This window comes from Schistocerca gregaria, chromosome 1 (assembly GCF_023897955.1).
Source record: "Schistocerca gregaria isolate iqSchGreg1 chromosome 1, iqSchGreg1.2, whole genome shotgun sequence".
Classification (NCBI taxonomy): domain Eukaryota; kingdom Metazoa; phylum Arthropoda; class Insecta; order Orthoptera; family Acrididae; genus Schistocerca; species Schistocerca gregaria.
The window spans coordinates 767,655,090-767,672,323 of NC_064920.1; the positions used below are offsets into that span (position 1 = coordinate 767,655,090).

General features: G+C 37.7%; 1 protein-coding gene across 2 annotated transcripts in view; it reads right to left on the bottom strand.

Moving 5' to 3' along the window:
• LOC126268178 (cytosolic carboxypeptidase-like protein 5) overlaps positions 1-17,234 on the bottom strand; it is a 167,609-nt gene that overhangs the window by 82,596 nt on the left and 67,779 nt on the right. For both annotated transcript variants that reach the window (XM_049973779.1, XM_049973787.1), the window contains one exon: positions 5,593-5,786. In XM_049973779.1, coding sequence (XP_049829736.1) covers positions 5,593-5,786 — 194 coding nt within the window. The remainder of the gene's footprint in view (positions 1-5,592; positions 5,787-17,234) is intronic.

Sequence of the window (17,234 nt, forward strand, 5' to 3'; positions counted from 1 at the left end):
ACGGCCCACATCACCAATGTGTTCCCTGAAGACAGACTTGTTAGTAGAGGCCTGTGGTCCCCAAGGCCCCTGGACTTAACATTGGTTGAGTTTTATTTACAGTGCACACTAAAAAGCAAAGTGGGTGGTGACAGTCCTCACACAATAGAATAAATGATGTTAAACAAAGCATCACTAGATAAATTAACAACAGCTCTTCTGCAGAATTATGTGTTGTTGTAAACGTCATCACATGAAGTCAGTGATGCGTGGATGCCCATGGGCACCACTTCCAGCATATCTTATAGACACGTAACTACATGCTTTTTTTAATATTACTGCTACCTATTATGTTTGGTTAGTTGATTGTTACTTAAAACTTGGGTGTGATGCGCACCAGTTTTATGTAGGACACCCTGTAGAACTTTGTCATTTCCCTATAATGTTGCCAGAGTTCTTCAGTTAATCTTATGAAATTGTTCTTCCACAATGCTGCTGATTGTTGCCAAACATTTCCTTTGGTTTGACCTGGAATTTATCCCTTCATTTATCTCTTCACCTATCTCTTCATTTTTCTTGAACTAATGCTGGGCTGTGTTATCCAAGTAAAAGTATACATCTGCCAAACACAAAACAGCATTCCACCTGTTGTATTTGGCGACTTGGTCAAATATGGCACATTTCAGACGTGTGTCCACTACATTATAGAATAAATCTTGTCTAAAAATTTGAGTTGAATAAATGTACAAAAAAGACAACATAAAAAGGGACACACGCACGCGTGCGCGCGTGCGCGCGCACGCACGCACACACACACACACACACACACACACACACATACACACACACACACACACAGAAATAATTTTTGTACAAACTTCTTACAACATAGTTGTGCCTTGCAAAATTTATTTTAATTCTTTACAGCCAACTGTTAAGTGAAAGGTAAATGTGCAGAAATAATGAAAAGTGAAAAGAATGGCATTCATAACCCACAGAAATGTTACTTCCATTTCAAATTTTACAGCATTAAATTTTGTATTGCAAAAATGCTTGTTCCAGAAAAATAGGCTTGACGCTATAGGAAATATATGAGCTCAAAAATTAAATTTTTCGCATTTTTTTGTGAATGTTACACAAAAATGAGTTTTCACTCTATTCAAGACATTAAATTCACACTGAATGAAAAATATTAACAGAATGAAAGATGTAGAGCATCATATTATTTATGGAACAACACAAGAGTAGGATGAGGGTAGGGGAGGGGGGGGGGGGGGTTGCTCATGGTGTAATGTATTTTGCCCTCCTCCTGAAATTCAAGCAATTAGGGGGACTTACTCTCTCACCCCATGCAGATGTCAAGCACCTCCAAATTCATCCCTCTATCTTCTGCAGACAACCAATTCATAGTGTGAAAGTTTCTTGGGCATTGTGTCAGATGGCATTGTCTAAACTGCACAATATTTCTATGAGGCAGCTGCTCATCACCTTCAAGTTTGACTGTAGCTGATTATCATCTTCATGTGTGACTGCAGCTAGCTGTTCACAAACTTAGAAGCTGGTTCACTAGAAAAAATCAGGCACCAACAGACAGGGCCATCACATTATCCCAGGTGACACTGATGTCCAGAGCAGCTACTAGACAAATGTGTCGCAGACATTGAATCTTGTCTGCCTCCGCATACTGAGAAGTTATCATTAAACAAAGCATGAGATGCAGACACTGCAACTTCTCTGCCTCTGCATTCTGGGATGCTGTCATTAAAGAAAGCAGTTGAAATAGATATGGCCAACAACATAATTAGCAGAGAGACTGCATTTAACTACTGATCACTGACAGCACCAAGGAACCTCGGCTACAGACACGCGAATTCAGTGAGAAAACACCAAATGAGGAATCAGAGCCAACACAGATAAGTCAGAGCCATAGATACTCAAAGTTTATAATCATTATTAAATGTGTTTCCTTTGAGTTGTTGTTGTTATTGTTTTTCTCCAAATTTTTGGTACCTTTTGTATTTATTGATGATGCCTGGCCATATGTACACTTACTGTGACTGTTAAATTACATTTAAATGGTGTTCTCTACATGTATTAAGTGTTACACGAGTCTGGTTTGAAAAGTTCTCAGAATCGCCATGAGAAGTCAGCACTAACACAATGAGTTGTTCACATGATATTCATTGTTTCCTGCGCACATGTGCCACGTCGGTGCTCTTGGAAGAAAGCTGTGGCAATGACATAGCTCTTTTGCTGTTCCCACGTAGTGATTTGTGAAGATGGAAAAAAAAAATAAATAAATAAATAATTAAAATCGAGATTCAAGCAGTGAATAAAGTATTTTATAAAGAAAAGTATGAAAGCAAAGGACATTCATGCCAGTTTCCAGAATACACTAGAGGTTCTGCTCCTGCATATTCAGCTATTGCCAAGAGGAAAAGTGAATTTAAATTTGGTCAGGAGAGCTTAGATGATGATCTGCGCAGTAGGTGGCCAAGGTGTGTCACTACTCTCGAAATCATTGCAAAAGTGTACAAATTGGTCATGGAGGATCGCCGAAAGTGCATGAAATTGCTCATGCTTGCCAGATGTCATCTGAAAGGGTATATAACATTTTAACTGAAGAATCTGAAATGAAAAAATTATCTACAAGACGAGTGCCATGACTCTTGACACTGGATCAAAATCGCATGAGAGTGGACATATCGGAACAATATTTGGCCCGTTTTACGATAAACAAACAAATTTTTTTGCATGCGTTTGTGACCACAGATGAAACTTGGGTGCACTACTATACCCCAGAGACAAAACAAAAGTCAAAGCAATGGAAACATGCTGATTCTCCACAACCAAAGAAAGCAAAGACCATTCCATCGGTGGGAAAGGCCATGAGATCAGAGTTCTGGGATGTGAAGGGGATTCTGTTTGTAGATTATCTCCCCACTGAGCAAACAATTACTGGAGAATACTATGCTAAACTCCTGGACAAATTGCAACAAGAGATACGTGAAGAAAGGCCAGGATTAGCAAGAAAGAAAGTCATCTTCCATGAAGACAATGTGTGCCCGCACAAGTGCCATCGCCGTGGCAAAATTACACAAACTAAGGTATGAATTGTTGCCACAGCCACCTTATTCATCTGATACGGCTCCATCAGACTTCCATCTCTTCCCATAACTAAAAATTTTTCTTTGTGGACGAAGATTCACTTCGAGCAAAAATTTGATAACCGGAGTTGACAACTATTTTGCAGGCCTGGAGGAAACTCATTTTCGAGAAGGGATCAAGGCACTGGAACATCATTGGAGCAAGTGCATTAATCTACAAGGAAATTAAATTGAAAAATAAAAAAAAGTTTCAGTGATGTAAGTACTTTTTTTTCTATTCCGTTACGAGAAATTTTAAAACCACCCTCGTATATAAAAAACAGTGTTATGTTATAAATTTATTAGTGACAGGGAAACCTGTGTGTCTCATATTCCATTAAAAGTAACTTTCTAACTTTCAGAGCTACAATGAAAGATAAAGATATCCTAGCTTTCAAACAACAGAAACTCCAGGTACGAATATCAACAATGTAGGAAAGACAGATTGTACTTACGGTAAAGAAGACACATCATGTTGCAGACAAGCACAATTAAAGGAGACTTACAAAAACTTTAGGCCATAGGTTTCAACAGCAAAAGATAAACAGAGAAATCCACATCACTCACACACACACAAGCAAGCGCACCTAATGGACACACAACCATCTCCAGCATCTCAGATCAGAACGCAACTTTCACAGAGGATGCACGCAGCAATCTGGAGGAGGTGAGGAAAGGGAGGGGATACCAGTGTACAGGTGGGAGTGTACAGGTGGGCAAAAAGACGAATGCTGTCTAGTGGAGTGCGCATGGACTAGACTGGCAACAGAGCCTCCCTGACCCAAAACCTCCTGATGCTGCGTCTTTTGGCAGTCTAATGTTTAATCGAAAAAACAATCTTGGTTCACGTTCCAGGCTTATGTTGTGGTATGATGAGATAGTAATAAGATCAATTCTCTGCCTTTCCAATGAGTAACATACACACTCCTGATGGTAATAAAAATCATCCAAATTCAGTTCAGGAGCACACTCTGAAAAAAGAGGAATTCTATGTATGTACACATTAATTCTTTAAATGTACGTAACTTTCCATTCAGACCTTGCAACAAATATCAGTACGTGTCTCTTAATAATACTGCTTACAATCAGTAATGTCAGGGTAAGAATACTAGCACGAATTACAGGAAAAATTCTAAACTTCAAAAGTGATGGAATTTTTTTTTAGATATAATCACTGATACTCAGCTATAATGAAAAACATAATACTGTATTATTTTGTAACTTTTTGCTTGGTGGAGAATTACAGAAATTTTTATGTTTTTTTAATATATCAGTAGTATGGCTAAGAACTTTAAAAACAAAACAAAGACTGTTTTACAATATGATTACACTCATAGTTCTACAAGTGAAATATGTGAGTTATTATGACTGTACTAAACTTCAAATGCATAACAAATAAATCAATTTTCAACTTTTTGTGAATTATTTCCCATCATGGCCTCACTGTTTTACTCCACTTTTTCCTCTATACATATGTGGAATGGACATGCAACAAATTGCCAAATGTTGCATATATTATTATGATAACTATTCAGATAATTCAACACAGTAGATGTGCTTTGTTACTAATCTTTAATGTTGTGTTGATGGGGCCTCATCGAGACCTACCATGGTCTTTTAACAGGGTAGGTAAATAATACTGTCCAACAGCTCACTAAAGGGTTGATATGTAAGTTCCATATTCATCATACAAAAGGCTGCCCAGGCAGAGCCCAAAATATCTAGGCAAGCCTAATACAAATAGCTCACATCAGGAACTCCTGAGATTGCCCACTAGTGACTGTTTTGCCTTGGCAACAATCCACCCCACTGGCATACAGCATGCTTCTAAGTTAAGTTTATGATAAACGAATATTGATACCATCTTTACAATATAGATGGTAAAGTCATGATTCCTGTTTCCTGTGACACAACTTTCCATTTAAGTGGTAGCTGCTGAAGTATTCATGCAGCTTAGGGTTATAGTGGACTGCTGACACTCATCAGCCCACAGTTTGTGAATATGAAGTTCAAAATGCCTGTTCCTAAGCAAAACTAGACAAATTTCATGACCTGATTGCCTTTTGACATGATCCAGGGAACATGTGCAATTTATTGTCATTGATCTTTCTTATCCCACTTTCAATGTTACTTCCAGCAACTAGTAAATCAGTACCCCTTCATCAATTACAATGGCCACCCCTGAAGGCACAACTGTTGTGTAAAGAGTAGGGCACATTCAGGAACCTATAATATACCCCTCTTACTGAAAAGTCAACTGCTAATAAAGAAAAAAAATTACAGTTTCAGGCTACACTAAGATAAATATTATCTCGTTTTTTACTCTGCCCACAGTAACTACCAGAAACAAACTGTGGATCATAAACCAGTTGAAATGACACTCAAATTATTGTCAATGGTAAAACAGCAGTTACTATATACAATATTATTCATGTTCATCTTTATTCATGTGTTTGGCGCTGTTTACCTTTTTCTCAAGAAACTTGAATGGACGTGGAACATTTATTTCTGGAAATAAATGTCTGAGTCTTGGTTCACGTTCCAGGCTTATGTTGTGGTATGATGAGATAGTAATAAGATCAATTCTCCGCCTTTCCAATGAGTAACACACACACTCCCGGTGGTAATAAATATCATCCAAATTCAGTTTAGGAGTACTCTCTGGAAAAAGAGGAATTCTGTGTATGTACATATAAATTCTTTAAAATGTACTTAACTTTCCAGTCGGACCTTGCAACAAATATCAGTACATGTCTCTTAATAATAGTGCTTACAACCAGTACATGTCAGGGTAATAATACCGGCATGAATTACAGGAAAAATTCTAAACCTCAAAAGTGATGGAAATTTTTTAGATAGAATCACTGATAGCTATAATGAAAAACATAATACTGCATTAATTTGTAACTTTTTGCTTGGTGGAGAATTACAGGAATTTTTGTTTTTTTAATATATCAGTAGTATGGCTAAGAACATTAAAAACAAAACAAAGACTGTTTTACAATATGATTACACTCATAGTTCTACAAGTGAAATATGTGAATGAATTATTATATCTGTGAAATTTGCACCATGAGAAGCATCTGAGGAATTCATTACCGTTGAATGTTTTTACAATCTTATGTGCATTAAGATATAGTAGCTACAAAAATGTTCATCTGAGAATTTTCCGTGGTCTTTCTTCACATCTGGGAATTTGTATGTGAAAAGTTCAGTACTGTATGACTGTCCAAATTTCAGATTAAATGTTAGGTTCCCTTATAATGAGATGATTGTGTCAGTTCTCCAGGCACAGGAATGCAAGTGTATAGGCTACCATCTGCATCAAGAGTATACCAAATAAAGTACTATGGTGGTCAAAAGTATATTTAATTAATGATTACTTGCTGTAACTAGTACTTTTTCATGTATGAAGAACATTCACGTGGAAATAATGCACAAGGCTTCTTATCCTTAAGCAAATTAGGGGAATATGAACATTAATTTAGCAGTGAAAATTTATGAAATTCCCTTACATTTCTCACAAAAAAGATAAACATTTTAGTAGAACTCCATTTACAGGTTCTACAAGTGGTATTACTTTACTATAATGATTTTTTGGCTACAGTCTGTATGTAAACTGTTGTAGAAATACATCCACAAGAAACTGTTTTCATTGCATAGTGTGATAAAAATAACAAGCTGTTAAGGTGTAATTCCTCCCCCCCATAAACCATGGACCTTGCCGTTGGTGGGGAGGCTTGCGTGCCTCAACGATGCAGATAGCCATACCGTAGGTGAACCACAAAGGAGGGGTACCTGTTGAGAGGCCAGACAAATGTGTGGTTCCTGAAGAGGGGTAGCAGCCTTTTCAGTAGTTGCAGGGGCAACAGTCTGGATGATTGACTGATCTGGCCTTGTAACATTAACCAAAACAGCCTTGCTGTTGCGGTACTGCAAACAGCTGAAAGCAAGGGGAAACTAAAGCCGTAATTTTTTCCGAGGGCATGCAGCTCTACTGTATGGCTAAATGATGCTGGCATCCTATTGGATAAAATATTCCGGAGGTAAAATAGTCCCCCATTCGGATCTCCAGGCGGGGACTACCCAAGAGGACCTCTTTATCAGGAGAAAGAAAACTGGCATTCTACGGATCGGAGCGTGGAATGTCAGATCCCTTAATCGGGCAGGTAGGTTAGAAAATTTAAAAAGAGAAATGGATAGGTAAAAGTTAGATATAGTGGGAATTAGTAAAAGTTAGGTGGCAGGAGGGACAAGACGTTTGGTCAGGTAAATACAGGGTTATAAATACAAAATCAAATAGGGGTAATTCTGGAGTAGGTTTAATAATGAATAAGAAAATAGGAGTACGGGTAAGCTACTACAAACAGCATAGTGAACGCATTATTGTGGCCAAGATAGACACAAAGCCCATGCCTATTACAGTAGTACAAGTTTATATGCCAACTAGCTCTGCAGATGACGAAGAAATTGAAGAAATGTATGATGAGATAAAAGAAATTATTCAGGTAGTGAAGGGAGATGAAAATTTAATAGTCATGGGTGACTGGAACTCGACAGTAGGAAAAGGGAGAGAAGGAAACACAGTAGGTGAATATGGATTGGGGCAAAGAAATGAAAGAGGAAGCCATCTGTTAGAATTTTGCACAGAGCATAACTTAATCATAGTAACACTTGGTTCAAGAATCATAAAAGAAGGTTGTATACATGGAAGAATCCTGGAGATACTATGGTAAGACAGAGATTTAGGAACCAGGTTTTAAAATGTAGGACATTTCCAGGGGCAGATGTGGACTCTGACCACAATATATTGGTTATGAACTGTAGATTAAAACTGAAGAAATTGCAGAAAGGTGGGAATTTAAGAAGATGGGACCTGGAGAAACTGACTAAACCAGAGGTTGTACAGAGTTTCAGGGACAGCATAAGGGAACAATTGACAGGAATGGGGGAAAGAAATACAGTATAAGACAAATGGGTAGCTCTGAGGGCCGAAGTAGTGAATGCTGTAGAGGATCAAGTAGGTAAAAAGACGAGAGCTAGCAGAAATCCTTGGATAACAGAAGAAATATTGAATTTAATTGATGAAAGGAGAAAATATAAAAATGCAGTAAATGAAGCAGGCAAAAAGGAATACAAACGTCTCAAAAAGGAGATCGACAGGAAGCGCAAAATAGCTAAGCAGGGATGGCTAGAGGACAAATGTAAGGATGTAGAGGCTTATCTCACTAGAGGTAAGATAGATACAGCCTACAGGAAAATTAAAGAGCCCTTTGGAGAAAAGAGAGCCACTTGTATGAATATCAAGAGCTCAGATGGAAACACAGTTCTAAGCAAAGAGCAGAAAGCAGAAAGGTGGAAGGAGTATATAGTGGGTCTATACAAGGGTGATGTACTTGAGGACAATATTATGGAAATGGAAGAGGATGTAGATGAAGATGAAATGGGAGATACGATACTGCGTGAAGAGTTTGACAGAGCACTGAAAGACCTGAGTCGAAACAAAGCCCCGGGAGTAGACAACATTCCATTAGAACTACTGACGGCCTTGAGAGAACCAGTCATGACAAAACTCTACCATCTGGTGAGCAACATGTACGAGACAGGCGAAATAGCCTCAGACTTCAAGAAGAATATAATAATCCCAATCCCAAAGAAAACAGGTGTTGACAGATGTGAAAATTACCGAACTATCAGTTTAATAAGTCACAGCTGCAAAATACTAACGTGAATTCTTTACGGACGAATGGAAAAACTGGTACAAGCCGACCTCGGGGAAGATCAGTTTGGATTCCTTAGAAATGTTGAAACACGTGAGGCAATACTGACCCTACGACTTATCATAGAAGGAAGATTAAGGAAAGGCAAACCTATGTTTCTAGCATTTGTAGACTTAGAAAAAGCTTTTGATAATGTTGACTGGAATACTCTCTTTCACATTCTAAATGTGGCAGAGATAAAACACAGGGAGCAAAAGGCTATTTACAATTTGTACAGAAACCAGATGGCAGTTATAAGAGTGGAGGGACATGAAAGGGAAGCAGTGGTTGGGAAGGGAGTGAGACAGGGTTGTAGCCTCTCCCCGATGTTATTCAATCTGTATATTGAGCAAGCAGTAAAGAAAACAAAAGAAAAGTTTGGAGTAGGTATTAAAATACAGGGAGAAGAAATAAAATCTTTGAGGTTCGCAGATGACATTGTAATTCTGTCAGAGACAGCAAAGGACTTGGAAGAGCAGTTGAACGGAATGGACAGTGTCTTGAAAGGAGGATGTAAGATGAACATCAACAAAAGCAAAACAAGGATAATGGAATGTAGTCTAATTAAGTCGGGTGATGCTGAGGGAATTAGATTAGGAAATGAGATACTTAAAGTAGTAAAGGAGTTTTACTATTTGGGGAGCAAAATAACTGATGATGGTCGAAGTAGAGAGGATATAAAATGTAGACTGGCAATGGCAAAGAAAGCGTTTCTGAAGAAGAGAAATTTTTTAACATCGAGTATAGATTTAAGTGTCAGGAAGTCATTTCTGAAAGTATTTGTATGGAGTGTAGCCATGTATGGAAGTGAAACATGGACGATAAATAGTTTGGACAATAAGAGAATAGAAGCTTTCGAAATGTGGTGCTACAGAATAATGTTGAAGATTAGGTGGGTAGATCACGTAACGAATGAGGAGGTATTGAATAGGACTGCGGAGAAGAGATGTTTGTGGCACAACTTGACTAGAAGAAGGGATCAGTTGGTAGGACATGTCCTGAGGCATCAAGGGATCACAAATTTAGCATTGGAGGGCAGCATGGAGGGTAAAAATCATAAAGGGAGACCAAGAGATGAATACACTAAGCAGATTCAGAAGGATGTAGGCTGCAGTAGGTACTGGGAGATGAAGGAGCTTGCACAGGATAGATTAGCATGGAGAGCTGCATCAAACCAGTCTCATGACTGAAGACCACAACAACAACAAGGTGTAATTTTGAGGAAAAAAAATGTGGGCAATAAGTTTCAGAATATTAGGATCAAGCATCTCAAATGAACTCACAGAAAACTTTTGGAGGAAATAAAAGTAGTTATATGATGTCAATAATAAGCAAAGAAGGAAAAGCTGAATGGTGGAACAAATAAACAGAGGGGCTATACAAAGAAAACAAACTAGAAGATAGCACTGTGGAATGGGTGCAAGAAGCAGATGAAATGGGGGATGCAATACCCCAGAAGTATTTTCCATGGCACTGAAGGATTCAAATCAAAACAATGCCTCTGGATAAACAATATTCCCTCAGAATTATTGAGATTCTTGGGACAGTTATCCATGACAAAACTAACCCACTTGTTATGCACGACATATGATACAAGCAAAATGCCAACAGATTTCAAAGAATGTAAAAATTCTGATTCCAAAACAGGTAATGGTTTTATGTATGCTGACGGATTTGAATATTACCAAATCATCAGTTAAAATTGTGCAATGCAATAATGATCTTTTGACTTATTTTAGAAGATAGACTGAAGAAAATCAAAGCTAACTTAACAGCATTGGTAGATTTCAAAAGCCTTTCAATAATGTTGACTGAAATACACTCGCTGAAATTCTGAAGGTAACAGGGATAAAATACAGGAAACAGAGGTTGTCTATAACTTGTAAAGAACCAACACTACAGTTATAGGAGTCAAAGGCGTGGAAAGAAAGGACGAGGGAGGGAGGGACGGGAGGGAGGGGGAGGGGGGGGCTGGGAGAGAGGGAGGGGTGGAGAGAGAAAGGGGGGAGGGGGGGGGGGGGAGAGCAAGCTATCCAGGTAACCAAGGCTAAATATGAGAAAGGAATTAAGGTTTAGAGAAAAGAAATTAAAACTTCTGAGGTTTTCCAATGACATTAATTCTGTCAGAGGGAGCAAATAACTTGGAAGAGCAGTTGAATGGAATGGGGAGAAAATAACTTGGAAGAGCAGTTGAATGGAATGGACAGTGTCCTGCAAATAGATTGTAAAATGATCAATAAACAAGATTTAAAAAAAAGTGTAATGGAATTTAGTTGAAGTAAATCAGGTGATGCTGAGGGAATTAGATTAGAAGAGGAGACACTCGCTGCAGTAGATGAGTTTTGTTATTTGGGTAGCAAAATAACTGAGAACAGCCAAAATACACAGGAAATAAAATGCAGACTGGCAACAGCAAGAAAAGTATTTCTGAAAACAAGAACATCACACAGAAATTAATATGTTAGGAAGTATTTTCTTATGAAATTTGTCTGGAGTGTGTATGAAAAAGAAACACAGACGATAAACAGTTCGTAAAAAAAAAGAGAATAGATGGTTTTGAAATGTCGTGCTACAGAAAAATCTTGAAGATTCGATGGATAGATCAGAAAACTGATTAGGTGATATTGAACTGAATTAGGGAGAAAAAAATTAATGACACAAGACAAAGGAATTAGTTGATAGCACACATACTGAGGCATTTAGAAATTATCAACCTGGTAATGGAGAGAAGTATGGGGGATAAAAGTTGTAGAGGAAAACCAAGCCTTGACAATACAAAGTAGTATCAAATGGATGTAGATTGTAGTAGTTACGCAGAAATGAAGAGGTTTTTACAGGATAGACTAGTGTGGGGACCTGCATCAAACCAGTGTTCAGACCTCGTCTGAAGGAAGGAAGATGAACGTGAATCTGTTAGACACAGAGCTGAAATTGAATTAGAAAAGGATGGGGAAGGAAGCTGGCCATGCCCTCTCAAAGGAAGCATCGTAGCATTTGCATCAACTGATTTTGGTAAATCACAGAAAATATAAATCTGGATGGCTGAACAGGCATTTTAACCTTTGTCCTTCCAAATGCCAATCCAGTGTGCTAGCCATTATCCCACCTTGTCGGTTTTGGTATGAAGAGCACAAAACATACAAAAGTAGTTTTTTGAATGTCCACAGCAGGTAACATTTTCACTGGAATTGATGAAAATTAGACTACCCATTATCACATAACATATTACTACCATGTCACCTTCCACTCCCATACTTTTTCTTTCAGCAGCTTCTTTCAAAAACACAATTAACATATATGACCCACATTTATCAATTTCTTTGTGTCAAACAAGGTAATAAATGAAGGATTATCAAAAGAAAAGGTACAAAACAACACTGTGTATTTAACTTAAGTCTTTATTCAAAAGTAATCACCAGAGGCCTGAGAGAGCAACTACCCCACTGCTTCACGACCCGAAGAGTTCTCTGTTGTCAGAATTCCTGTGGCTGTGACATGAGTCAAGTCTTCCACTGTGCCTTCAGTTCATCATCCAAGTTAAAGTGCTTCCCTTTGAGATGTTTTTTAGTGGACCAAACACATGGACATCGCAGGGCAACATGTCTGAGCTGTATGGAGGATGCTCACACTGCTCCCACTTGAACATGGTCATTAAATTTGTGTGGCCTTGAGATGTGTAGATACATATTAACTGGTTTGGTTGTTGTGATGTTTTGTATATTTTTATTTGAACACTTCTGATAGAGGTACAACAATGAGTTAATATTCAAGGAGTATTACATTCAGATCCTAGTTCAATCATCATAAGTCAGTTTTTCCATGCTTTCACAAGCTGACTTTATATTTATAACTCCTTCAGCATTTCTCATCTAATTACGCTAGTGCTCTTAAAACCATTGCCAAAAGGAGGCTTTCTTACTTTGGGAAAATTATGCCACCATTTAATCTTTTTGGATACTTGGGTAGTCAATAACAGGATTTATGGTTAGAGAAAGGGTGTACTGGTCCTTTGCACATGCCAAAAAAGATTTTTTAAAACATTTTCAAAGTATTAGATTAGTGCCAATATTATTTTATAAATAACAGAATAATTTATTATAGCCTTCAGGTCACTTCTGAGTCACTTGATTTACTCTAGCTATTATCACTTTTTCAATTTTCATATACTGTCTAGGACATCTTCAGATAATTAATCCACTTTTGTATAACTTTTACTATCATGTTATCGATTACTATTTTCAGATACAGCTCTTCACTTGAATGGGATAACACTCTTAACAATAACACAATAATACTGTGTACGTTCTATGCGCTCATGAACAATACATCCTGCACAGCCTTAATTGTTTTTCAAACAATGGAAAATCCAGGCATAAGAAAAAGACTGCTATACATTTGAGCTTCCATCCAAAAGGCTTTCTTCTTAAGAACACACACACAATCACAACTCACATTCACATGACTATTATCTGTGGTTGCTGAGGCACAGACAGTAGTCATGTGTGCATGAGTTGTGCTTGCAAAAATGTGTCTGTGTTTTCTACATTAGGTGTTTTGGCAGAACGCTTAAATGTACAACAGTCTTTTTGTTGTGCCTATCTGCAACTTAACATCTCCTCTACACGGTTTTTACAAGGAATTTCTCAATATTCTGGCACTACATGCCTTTGTTTTTAGAGTACCTTTCAAATTTGCCTGAGGATTTTATAGCAGGAAGCATGCCAATTCTAAGGTACCAGTTAATAACTTCTTTAGGTGGGACTATTAATTTCAATGAGTAAGCTTTTTTAGGTATATTGCAGATAATTTTAACATTGATTTATTAATCTTGTAAATATGTAGAAATAGTAAAGACAATCACTCACTGCAAACAGATGCTGAATAACAGCCAGTCATTTGAACAAAGATTGAATTTCCAGGTAAGCTTCAGAAATGTCCTACTCTTGAGCTAACGCTTCTCCCCCCCTCCCCACCAACCCCGCCCCCCCCCCCCCCCCTCTCTCTCTCTCTCTCTCTCTCTCTCTCTCTCTCTCTCTCTCTCTCTCTCTCTGTGTGTGTGTGTGTGTGTGTGTGTGTGTGTGTGTGTGTGTCTGGCTAAGTTTAATGCCTCAGGTATACAGTGAGTGATGGTCATTACCCTTTCTGCTGTTGGTATTCTAACCAGAACCTGCCAGTATTTATTTTAACCCCTTAACATAATGATATTTTTTTTTTTCAAATTACAGTAAAAAAGTTTTTTACTAACAAAAAGCATCCTACAATAAAACATTACACAAAGACATATAAGATAGCTTTTAAAACTCAAAATAAGGAGTTGCAAAGTTTTGAAGACCACCAATAACAAAATCCCAAGTATACTCATGACTGGAATTGGACTAAAATATCCTGAAACTTGAAGTAACTTTCTTTAGTTTCTGCATAGCTATGAAATCTAGCCATGTACTTCACAACAGTTTTCTGTGAACATAAATCTTGGAGGAGCTAGCAGGGGCACAGTGGATGTATTTATATCATACTACCGGTGAGCACTAATTGTCACTCAACTGACAAACTGTCATTACTTTCAGACTTTAATGAAGTAACATCATATTCTTCTTCATTTCCTGAGCTGCTAAATCCAATGCCAAACTCTGGATCAATATAGCCATCCTATTTTTGAAAGCAATGCCTAAACAACAATACAGGACAGACGCTGAAAGCACACATTTTGTTGTCAAGTATCCAAAGCTGCACACAGTAAGGATGATATTTAGTGGCAGCCAGGCACAAATGTAGGACAGAATGCTCTCTAGTGGCTGAACACTTAGCTATCAGTGCTGAAATGGATATGAGCAGCCTTTTATTTTTCTGAAGGTCTGTCCTTAAGTTGGCCCAGTATACTCGGGATTTTAAGTTTCCGTCAAAATAATAAAAACAAGATAATTTGGGGTTTTATATTAAGGGCTTAAATAAGTAATTTTTAAGCCCTGAAGAAAAACCATAAAAATAATTGTTAGATATTTCCAGAATGAATTTTCACTCTGCAGCAGAAAAAGCCATGTGTCTGCAATATCCTTTCTTCCAGTAGTGCTAGTTCTACAAGTTTCACAGGAGAGCTTCTGTGAAGTTTAGAAGGTAGGAGACGAGTTACTGGTGGATGTAAAGCTGTGAGGATGGGTCGTGAGTCATGCTTGGGTGGCTCAGATAGTAGAGCAGTTGCCCGCAAAAGTTAAAGTTCCCGAGTTTGAATCTTGGTCCAGCACACAGTTTTAATCTGCCAGGACATAGACAAATGAATTTAGGACAACTGAAGCATATGTAAAAGTACTTTCTTATGATGAAAGTCACTTGAAGAACAAATATAGTTTCAGACTGTGTGAAATACAAAAAGGTAAGAGAAATAATATACAACAAAATAAACATTTCACCCAAAAAATTTTGCTCGTTTACATTTTTGGAGTGGTGAATATGAGTTTCTACTTCTAGAGCATAAAATTTCCCCACAGATATTTAAAAAAAAGGCAAATAGGGAAAAGAAATTCTATTTTTTTCTTTTTTCTTTGGCTTATAAATTGAAAACTGTATGATTTTCAGGTAACATCATTCTATGCTAAATTAAGTAAAACCATCACCTTGGCATTTTGATGAAGTAACAGCAGGCATCTTCACAAAGTTCTGCCAACCATGCCACAGCTCACCTTATGAATTACTGGCAGTGTGCAGACACCTCCAGGGGAGGTAAAGTGTTTATTTTCTGCAAAGTACGTTAACACTAGACGGAATACAGATACAAATTACTAAAATCTGAACACTGTTCTACAAATATAGTGAAGTTATTTTCAGTTTATGAAGTAAGTATTTATTTGCAGATGTTAAATGGGTTATTATGTAAAAAAGCTCAACAGCTGGAACTGCCAACTATCAATCATCCTGAAAAGCCTGTCCCAAGCGTAACATGTTGTCAACATGAATTCAACATTGTTGATTTCATTGTATCCACTATTAATGGTTGAAATACTGTTTGCAGCTTGAGGGTATGAAATACATCATCCCAGCCTCAGCTCTTCCGGCATCTGAAGATGCCCAGAGGCTTAAACTGGGTCCCTCTGTAACAAAAGCGTGTCACCTAGGTGTTACGGAACTTCTGATATTTCAACTTCAGTCAAACATTTCAACTTCAGTCAACATTACTGTTTTAGATTTAACCATAATCAGTCATATTTCATCAGACCTACTGACACCAACCTTGGAAGATATGCTGTGGATGTGTAGTAGTGGCTCCACACAGTGCATCCCATTCTACAAGTACCAGTAATTTCTGAATGGAAGAAATTTATGCACTCTAGAACTAACACAATTGATGGTAAGAGAAATGCAGTAACTTTCCAGTCATTCATTAATTCACCACCAAGTGACAATAACACAGCTACAACATAAGTTTACAATATGCTGTCAATGGCAGACAGCAGCAAGATGCCACGTTTACCAATCCATTCTATTTTCCACCACCACACTTACAAGTTAAGCACTTTCCAGCCATTGTTTATAGGAAGATATTTTACATTAAAGCTCACTTACCAATTGCAAATAATTACTCACTCAATAAACTGACAACAACACTATATAGAACACTAGTTCAATGAAGTTATTTTGTTTCCTTACATAAGAGAACTGGAGAGGAACTACTAGGGAGACATAGTCTACCTGTAAACTGAAACATGAGTAGCACTTATGGTGGAGGAAGTTACTTCTCCTGCAAGAATGCCACAACTGCCATACACCATAACTAAGAACCAATTTCCCCTGTAGCAGCATGGAACAGTACGCAGAGATTTACTTAGAAACTGACCCTATGTCTTTCTTGTGTTTTTATTATTAATTATTAGCAACTCATATTTGTACTCAATGTTGTGTTAACACATTTCATGGAAAATACCCTGCCCCCCTCAACCTCCTCCCTTCTCTCCCTTCCTGCCACAGTGCCTGCACAGTGTGTTGCCTCCGATTCATAAGGTGAGTTGCAGAAGGGTCGGTATAACTTTGTGAAATACCCTTTATTTGCTTTTTGTGACACAGTGTGGTAAAAAAAAGGGGGGGAGCTGCCTGCTTGCTTCTCATTTTGCAGACCTATGAAGGAGAGAACAGCATGACCATAATCTGGAAACCTATTTTCCCTAGCCTATTTTTCTTCCCACCCTGTTACACCACTAGCCACTAGAACTGTAGAATACAATTTATCCCTTAATGCAGTTCTGCTACACTTAGATGCAGTACACACATGTAATATTTGTTCTTAACCCACTTCATTTTATGATAAACATTAATTTTATATTATTAAAATGAATTTTTAGTAATCTGCTATTTTTCCATC